Source organism: Penaeus vannamei, chromosome 42, assembly GCF_042767895.1.
Source record: "Penaeus vannamei isolate JL-2024 chromosome 42, ASM4276789v1, whole genome shotgun sequence".
NCBI lineage: Eukaryota > Metazoa > Arthropoda > Malacostraca > Decapoda > Penaeidae > Penaeus > Penaeus vannamei.
The window spans coordinates 9,185,852-9,195,851 of record NC_091590.1 but is presented as its reverse complement, the minus strand read 5'-3'; the positions used below and the strand labels follow the sequence as shown (position 1 = coordinate 9,195,851).

The following is a 10,000-nucleotide window of genomic DNA, read 5'->3' as shown; positions in this document are numbered from 1 at the left end:
TATATATATATATATATATATATATATATATATATATATATATACGTATAAGTGTGTGTGTGTTTATCTATGTATATACACCCACCCACGGGTATGTATAAATGAATATACATACATTTACTTTTATATGTATATATATATAAGTATACATATATATTTATGTTTATATTCGTATATATATACATATACAAATGTATACATACATATTTAAATGTATACATTTATGCATATATATGCACACACACATACCTATGTGTCTGTGTGTTTGTGTGTGGGTGTGCATATATATACATATATATGTATATGTATATACGTATATATAAATGTGTATATTATAAAAAAAAAATTATATATATATATATATATATATATATATATATATATATATATATATATATATATATATATATATATATATGAGTGTGTGTAAATGGCTGTTGGCTATATAGATATTCTTTGTTCCTGTATGTGTCTCATTGTTATATCTATATTTATGTCTATATACATCTGTGTTTAAAAAGAAACGTGGTCGTGTGTGGACTTAGGTGCATCTGACTCTTGTCATCTTCGCAGCTCTCGTCGGAATATGCCTGGCAGAAGCAAATTACTTGCCACCATTAAATGGAAATGGAAACGGTAACGGGAATACACTCAACGGTAATGGAAATGGAGTATACAGAAATGGTAATGGAAATGGTAATGGCGGCAATGGTAATGGAGCATTCGGAAATGGAAACGGCAATGGCGGATACACCAACGGTTATGGTGTGAATGGAAATGGAAATGGAAATGGTGCAAATGGTAATGGAGTTTATGTTAATGGAAATGGTGCAAATGGTAATGGAGTATATGTTAATGGAAATGGTGCAAATGGCAATGGGGTATATACTAATGGAAACGGTGTGAACGGAGGGTATCAGAACGGAAATGGAGTGACCGTGTACGCCAATGGCGTTGTGGATCCCTTCCGAGCTCTGGCCGATGCCATTGGCGGCGGAGGCGTCCCAGGTGTGGACTACCCCATCCTGGCCTTCGTCCCCGCCACCGGCTTCTCCTGCAACGGCCAACTGCCTGGATATTACGCCGACACTGCTCCCGAGGCCGGCTGCCAGGTGAGTGCCAGGTCCTGTCTAAAAGAAAACTTAGTTCAAAAGAAACGAGATAAATAGGAAGGGATCGTTCTAATACGGTTTTCTACTTCAGGTTTTTCCCTTGGTGTTTCCAAGTGCATGTATAAAGCAGGAATAGAGTAGGGCGTGGCTTGAACAGAGCTACGTACAGATGTATCGAGAGAAATTAATTTGATTCAGATTCACTAAGAATTTTTCATCGAAAGTTGCAATGTAGATATTGAGGTGAGGATGAAATTGTAGAATTTTTATTTTTCAAATACTTTGGTAGATTCTGAAGTATTCCTAAACGTATTTCTTTGATTCATATTACCATCAACATCCACATGTATTTCAGTGAAATTTCCATTCATTTTGTGTTTGTGCTTTGAGGTCAATGGACCTCATTCTTTTCCATTAATCTACCTGCCTCTATCCATGAAACAAATTTAAGTCAAAATTACATTCATGTTCAATAACCTTCTAAACACACACACACATATTGTTATCCATGCAGTTAAAATCGTCATTGCTAAGTTACCAAGGATATTCGCAAAACAAATAGTTTGATAGATTCTAAAGTATTCCTACACATATTTCATTGATTCATATTATCGTGATGGTAATGACATGTATTTCAGTGAAATTTCCAAACATTGTATGTTGTTTTGAGGTCAGTGAACCTCATTCCTTTCCATTAATCCACCTGTCTCTATCCATGAAACAATTCTAAGGCAAAATTGATGTATTTCAGGTGTTCCACATCTGCCAGGCAGGAGGCAGGATCGACTCGTTCCTTTGTCCCAACGGCACAGTGTTTAATCAGCAATACTTTGTGTGCGATTGGTGGTACAACTTTGACTGTTCCACAGCTGAACAGTTCTACGGATTGAATGCTGAGATTGGTAATATCAATGGAAATGGTTACAGTAATGGCAATGGTAACGGAAATGGATATACCAACGGCAACGGTAATGGTAACGGAAATGGATATACCAACGGCAACGGAAATGGATATACCAACGGCAACGGTAATGGTAACGGAAATGGATACACCAACGGCAACGGAAATGGATATACCAACGGCAACGGTAATGGTAACGGAAATGGATATACCAACGGCAACGGTAATGGTAACGGAAATGGATACACCAACGGCAATGGTAACGGAAATGGCTACACCAACGGTAATGGTAACGGAAATGGCTAAACCAACGGTAATGGTAACGGAAATGGCTACACCAACGGCAATGGTAACGGAAATGGATACACCAACGGTAATGGTAACGGAAATGGCTACACCAACGGTAATGGCAATAGAAATGGCTACACCACCGGTAATGGTAACGGAAATGGATACACCAACGGTAATGGTAACGGAAATGGATACACCAACGGTAATGGTAACGGAAATGGATACACCAACGGTAATGGTAACGGAAATGGATACACCAACGGTAATGGTAACGGAAATGGATACACCAACGGTAATGGTAACGGAAAAGGATACACCAACGGTAACGGAAATGGATACGGCAACGGTAATGGCAATGGAAATGGATACACCAACGGTAATGGAAATGGCTATACCAACGGAAACGGTAATGGAAACGGAAATGGATACACCAACGGCAACGGTAATGGATACGGCAACGGTAATGGAAACGGAAATGGATACACCAACGGCAACGGTAATGGATACGGCAACGGTAATGGAAACGGAAATGGATACACCAACGGCAACGGCAATGGAAACGGAAATGGATACACCAACGGCAACGGATATACCAACGGTAATGGTATTACTAATGGCAATGGTGTTATCAATGGCAACGGTAATGGTAATGGTAACGGAAATGGATACACCAACGACAACGGAAATGGATACACCAATGGTAATGGTAACAGAAATGGCAATGGGAATGGTGTTATCAATGGCAATGGTTATGGTAATGGTAACGGAAATGGATACACTAACGGCAACGGAAATGGCAATGGGAATGGTGGTATCAATGGCAACGGAAACGGTAATGGTAATGGGAACGGGAATGGATATTACTATGGTGCCCCTAATGGTAACGGGAATGGCAATGGTGGAGCGACAAACGGTAATGGCATTAATGGACTCTATCAGACGCCGAGCTTGTAAACGACGAACTGTATTTCGTTTCTTTCTCTCGCCTTCTATATTTTTGCGAATGTAACAAAGAAAACGAGTAGATTAGAGGGAATACTTTACGAAATGTATGGTAATGACCATAGTCATTTACAGAATGTTGATGCATTTATACAAATATGAAATTTAATGTGTTAAAATCAACTGTAAAATATTTGATTCATGTTGCAACTACGTTTCCAATTGTTCCGTTTCGTTTGAGTTTCTCTCTCAAAATGATTCATTTTGTTTCATGTGTCCACATGTGCCATAATTTTTGTAATTTAATGGCTTGTATTTTTACCGTATAGTATAGAGTATATATATTTTGAGAATAAAATTTATTAATTTGCAATTTATTTGTTCTTAGATCATATTTCCTGCAAAATTGGAGTCGAAACTGATATACATATATGCATATTTATATATACATTTATGTGTAAACATATAGATATATATAGATATACATATATATGTATAAATATATATAGATAAAAGATAGATAAATATGAATACATATGAATTCATATATATATATATATATGTGTGTGTGTGTGTGTGTGCGTGTATATGTATATGTATATGTGTATATGTGTATGTGCATGTATATGTATGCATACACACACACACGCGCGCACATTTTAGCATGTATATATATATATATATATATATATATATATATATATATATATATATATATATATATATATATATATATATATATCCATATTATGAATATATATCTGTAAACATATATATGTATATATGTACACATATATACACATTATTGGGGGCGATATAGGGTACTGTATAGCATGGCATACTCCAAGCTCGCAGCCCACGCGTTTCCATATCTAGACCACGTGGTCTGCTATGGTCTCCACGTGCATGCCCACGCTCGCTGTCTGCCCCTCGCCTCACCCCCAACCCACGCTCTCTCAATATAGAATCTGGTCAGCATAAAACGGAGGCCAAACCTTGACCTCCCCTAAGTCTCCAGGCTAGTACAGTGGTAACGTGTCGGCTTCTCATCCGAGGGATCGGCGATTCGCGCCCCGCCCGGGCGCGAGAAGTTGCAATTGTCGCTCGGAGGTTACTGCTGTGGCCGGGCACCACGGTGGGGTAAGGACTAACCTCTGTTGCGTCAGCACTCGCTGACACACGTTGATCGAGTCGACATTTGTCGGCACAGGCCGAGCTCCCCCATAGCCCGGGTGAGGCTCAGCTTCGCATATCGGACTTATCCTTATCTTATCCTTGACCTCCCCTCACACCTCCGACGACCCTTCCAGTGACCGTGTCACCCGCGGCCGGCCATGCAGCCTGCCCATCCGGCGGCTCGGCCGGGCTCTACACTCAGCACTGACATCCGGCATATCGTAGTGTTCTTCTATCTCATATCGTGTTCTCATCAATAAAGATTGAAGCCAATCAGTGTATTACCAGCTGCCACCTGTAATTCAACTACACTAAATATAGAAGGTTTAGTACCTTTTATACACATGCATGTTTAAGCGTTCGTGTGTGTAGGTATGTGTGTGTGTGTGTGTGTGTGTGTGTGTGTCTGCGTGTGTGCGCAGAGTGAAAGTGCTGTATATTACAAAGGCAGAAGTATGCTTTCCAGAACAGTAAATTTCACAAAGAATAATAAAATAACTGTAAACAAATCAACATTTGATTAATATGTGTATTTCCCGGTAAGGAATGTGTCTTTTTTCTATTTTCAATAATTAGTATCATTATCATTATTTTTCCTTATGATAAGTGTATATATTAAATAGATATATATACATCCTTAGATATATATATATATATACATACATACATATATATAGATATACATATATGGATACATACATATTTGTATAAATACATGTATATACATACATGTATATACATACATAAATTTATACATGCTTATATATATGTATATAAAAATATATGTATATATATGTATACATATATACATATGTATGCGTGCATGTGTGTGTGTGTGTATACATATAATATACATACATATCTGTATATATTCACGTATATACATACATATACCTAAGTATATATACGTTTATATATACATATTAGATGTATGTATATGTACACACACACACACACACACACACACACACACACACACACACACACACACACACACATATATATATATATATATATATATATATATATATATATATATATATATATATATATATATATATATATATACAACGTACATATGTATAGATTGACAGATAGATTAGGTAAATGTGCCAGACATTGCCCGGGCAGATATCTAAATATGAACAATTGCACAAACAATAAAACAACAACCACAAGCAGTAAATCATATGGTCAAGTAGATTTCTGGATCTAGATCTTTGTACTCAAATTATACACCCAATCTCTGCCACACACCTACTTGACGTCCTCTTCCCTATGTTGCTCTTCACTTAGCTCAAAAAACTGCTTTTCTTTTACAATATTTCTGTTCAAAGTTTTAGCTAATAAGATAGGTGTTACTCGAACCGCTCTCTGCCACACCACATACTCAGATATCACCGAGGCTTTGTTATTTTTTATGTAATTTTACCTAAATGGTATATGTTTTAACTCCCTTGAGTCACAAGAGATTTAATAGAAAAGGAACTTACATACATAGACAGGAGACACAGAGATTTAATAGTGAGATACATAGATGTGTGCCTGTGTGTGTGTATTCTCGAGAATATCACCTACTGTAATATCACCAAGATTTAGCTATTCCTGATGTTAAGTTACACTAGTGGTCCAATTTTTAACTCCCTTAGGTTGCAAGTCACTAAACAGAGAAGGAACTTACACACAGACAAGAGAGAGTGGGCTTTATTTATGAGATAGATACGTGTATATACATACACACGCATATATATATATATATATATATATATATATATATATATATATATATATATATATAGAGAGAGAGAGAGAGAGAGAGAGAGAGAGAGAGAGAGAGAGAGAGAGATACATAGATAGATAGATAGATAGATAGAGATACACACACACATATATATATACATATATACATATATCTTTGATATATATGCATATATGTTTATATATACAAATATTCAAGTCTACGGCATCGCATATTATAGTATCAGAAGACCGATTCAGATCAGGCACTAATGATGCTTGTTAAGTGATTGCAAGCATCCTGACCTTAACCTGAGCTTCCGGAAGAGAGGGACGAGCAGCTATATAAAGCGGGGCTCCAAGCACAGTCGTCAGTGCGCTTCCACGTCTCGCTTCTCTCTTCGACAACTCTGTTCATTCCTTTCCATAGATAGAAAGAGACTCGGGCACCTTTTGAAATGGCACTCGAGACGTCACCTGTTTCGTTACTCAGTAAGAAATGTTTCGTTGTATATATTGTGTGTGAAAGCTTAAACATTCATGTCATTTTACGTTTATACTCATTTAGTCACTAATGCTAATCTTTATTTCGTCTTTCCAGTTATCGTTGGAATATGTTTAGCACAAGCAAGTTACTTGTCACCTGTAAATGGAAATGGGAATGGGATAGGCACCAATGGCAATGTATATACTAATGGCAATGGATATACTAATGGCGTGAATGGCAATGGATATACTAATGGCGTGAATGGCAATGGATATACTAATGGCAATGGATATACTAATGGCAATGGATATACTAATGGCGTGAATGGCAATGGATATACTAATGGCAATGGATATAGTAATGGCGTGAATGGCAATGGATACACTAGTGGCGCAAATGGCAATGGATATGCTAATGGTGGAAATGGTAACGGAGTTTACAGAAACGGGAACGGGAACGGTGTATATACAAATGGAAATGGTAGAAATGGGAATGGAAATGGTGCAAATGGCAATGGGGTATATACTAATGGAAACGGTGTGAACGGAGGATATCAGAACGGAAATGGAGTGACCGTGTACGCCAATGGCGTTGTGGATCCCTTCCGAGCTCTGGCCGATGCCATTGGCGGCGGAGGCGTCCCAGGTGTGGACTACCCCATCCTGGCCTTCGTCCCCGCCACCGGCTTCTCCTGCAACGGCCAACTGCCTGGATATTACGCTGACACTGCTCCCGAGGCCGGCTGCCAGGTGAGTGCCAGGTCCTGTCTAAAAGGAAATTCAATCTCATTCTATTTCAAAGGAAAACAGATACAAAGAAAGTGATCATTCCAATACAGCTTTCTAATTTAGGTAGGAAGAAATTACATGCAAGTGCATATAAAAAGCAGGAATAGTGTAGGACAGGGCTTCCACAGAGACATGTACAGGTATATGGAGAGAAAAATTAACTCATATCCATGTTCAATAACCATCTAAACACACACACACATATCAGAATATTCATATCAGTGTTATCTCTGTAGTTAAACAATTGAGTTATCAGGCATATCCACAAATAAAAAACTAAGAATTTATAAATCTTAAGTTGCAATGTAAATATTCAGGCGACGATGAATTAGTAGTATTTTGATCTTTTTAAGACTTTGGTAGATATTTCTACTCGTATTTCCTTGATTCATATTACCATCACCATCTAAATGTAATTCAGTAAAATTTTACGTTCGAGTTTTGAGGTACATGCCTAACAGTCATTGCTTTCCATTAATCCTGATGCCTCTATCCACGAAACGATTTTAAGTCAATGCTGATCCATTTCAGGTGTTCCACATCTGTCAGGCAGGAGGCAGGATCGACTCGTTCCTTTGTCCCAACGGCACAGTGTTTAATCAGCAATACTTCGTGTGCGATTGGTGGTACAACTTTGACTGTTCCACGGCTGAACAGTTCTACGGATTGAATGCTGAGATTGGTAATATCAATGGGAATGGATACACAAATGGCAACGGTGTAATGGAAATGGTTTTAGTAATGGTAATGGTAACGGAAATGGCTACACCAATGGTAATGGCAACGGAAATGGATACACCAACGGTAATGGTAACGGAAACGGCTACACCAACGGTAATGGGAATGTTGTTTTCAATGGTATCGGTAATGGTAATGGAAATGGATACCATAACGGCAACGGAAATGGTAACGGAAATGGATACACCAACGGTAATGGTAACGGAAATGGATACACCAACGGTAATGGTAACGGAAATGGCTACACCAACGGCAACGGTAATGGTAACGGAAATGGCTACACCAACGGTAATGGTAACGGAAATGGATACACCAACGGTAATGGCTACACCAACGGTAATGGTAACGGAAATGGATACACCAACGGCAACGGGAATAGAAACGGAAATGGATACACCAACGGTAATGGTAACGGAAATGGCTACACCAACGGAAATGGCTACACCAACGGAAATGGCTACACCAACGGTAATGGTAACGGAAATGGCTACACCAACGGAAATGGCTACACCAACGGTAATGGTAACGGAAATGGCTACACCAACGGTAATGGTAACGGAAATGGCTACACCAACGGTAATGGTAACGGAAATGGCTACACCAATGGAAATGGCTACACCAACGGTAATGGTAACGGAAATGGCTACACCAACGGTAATGGTAACGGAAATGGCTACACCAACGGTAATGGTAACGGAAATGGATACACCAACGGTAATGGCTACACCAACGGTAATGGTAACGGAAATGGATACACCAACGGCAACGGGAATGGAAACGGAAATGGATACACCAACGGTAATGGTAACGGAAATGGCTACACCAACGGAAATGGCTACACCAACGGTAATGGTAACGGAAATGGCTACACCAACGGTAATGGTAACGGAAATGGCTACACCAACGGAAATGGCTACACCAACGGTAATGGTAACGGAAATGGCTACACCAACGGTAATGTTAACGGAAATGGCTACACCAACGGTAATGGTAACGGAAATGGCTACATCAACGGTAATGGTAACGGAAATGGCTACACCAATGGAAATGGCTACACCAACGGTAATGGTAACGGAAATGGCTATACCAACGACAATGGCAACGGAAACGGCTACACCAACGGCAATGGCAACGGAAATGGCTACACCAACGGCAATGGCAACGGAAACGGCTACACCAACGGTAATGGTAACGGAAACAGCTACACCAACGGCATTGGCAATGGAAATGGGTACACCAACGGCAATGGTAACGGAAATGGCTACACCAACGGTAATGGTAACGGAAACAGCTACACCAACGGCAATGGCAACGGAAACGGCTACACCAACGGCAATGGCAACGGAAATGGCTACACCAACGGCAATGGCAACGGAAATGGCTACACCAACGGTAATGGTAACGGAAATGGCTACATCAACGGTAATGGTAACGGAAATGGATACACCAACGGTAACGGTATTAATGGACTATATCAGACGCCGAGTCTGTAAACGACGAACTATATTTCGTTTCTTTCTCTCACCTTCTATTTTTTTAAACGAATAGTTTAAAGGGAATACTTTACGAAATATAAGGTAATGACCATAGTCATTTACAGAATGTTGATGCATTTATACAAATATGAAATTTAATGTGTTAAAATCAACTGTAAAATATTTGATTCAGTTGCAGCTACTTTTCCAATTGTTCCGTTTCATTTGAGTTTCTGTCTCAAAATGATTAATTTATGTTGGTCTATGAAATGTGTCCACATGTGCCATAATTTTTGTAATTTAATGGCTTGTATTTTTACCGTACAGTATAGAGTATACATATTTTGATAATA

The 10,000-nt window shown here is 38.8% G+C and overlaps 3 protein-coding genes across 3 annotated transcripts in view; all 3 read left to right on the top strand.

The window, feature by feature from the left end:
• Window positions 1-3,394, top strand: part of LOC138860614 (N66 matrix protein-like) — a 3,684-nt gene extending 290 nt beyond the window's left edge. Inside the window, exons 2-3 of the mRNA XM_070118538.1 lie at window positions 574-1,112; window positions 1,864-3,394. Of these exons, the coding sequence (XP_069974639.1) occupies window positions 574-1,112; window positions 1,864-2,319 (995 nt within the window). The 3' untranslated portion in view covers window positions 2,320-3,394. The remainder of the gene's footprint in view (window positions 1-573; window positions 1,113-1,863) is intronic.
• LOC138860644 (hepatitis A virus cellular receptor 1-like) lies at window positions 2,552-4,246 on the top strand. The gene is made up of 2 exons (XM_070118645.1): window positions 2,552-3,254; window positions 4,095-4,246. Exons 1-2 carry the CDS (start codon window positions 2,552-2,554, stop codon window positions 4,244-4,246), a joined length of 855 nt encoding a protein of 284 aa, XP_069974746.1.
• A 2,292-nt stretch (window positions 4,247-6,538) lies between these two features.
• The window catches only part of LOC113804487 (probable cyclin-dependent serine/threonine-protein kinase DDB_G0292550), an 8,193-nt gene continuing 4,731 nt past the window's right edge, over window positions 6,539-10,000 (top strand). The window contains exons 1-3 of the mRNA XM_070118536.1: window positions 6,539-6,651; window positions 6,761-7,082; window positions 8,402-9,234. Coding sequence (XP_069974637.1) covers window positions 6,618-6,651; window positions 6,761-7,082; window positions 8,402-9,234 — 1,189 coding nt within the window. The 5' untranslated portion in view covers window positions 6,539-6,617. The remainder of the gene's footprint in view (window positions 6,652-6,760; window positions 7,083-8,401; window positions 9,235-10,000) is intronic.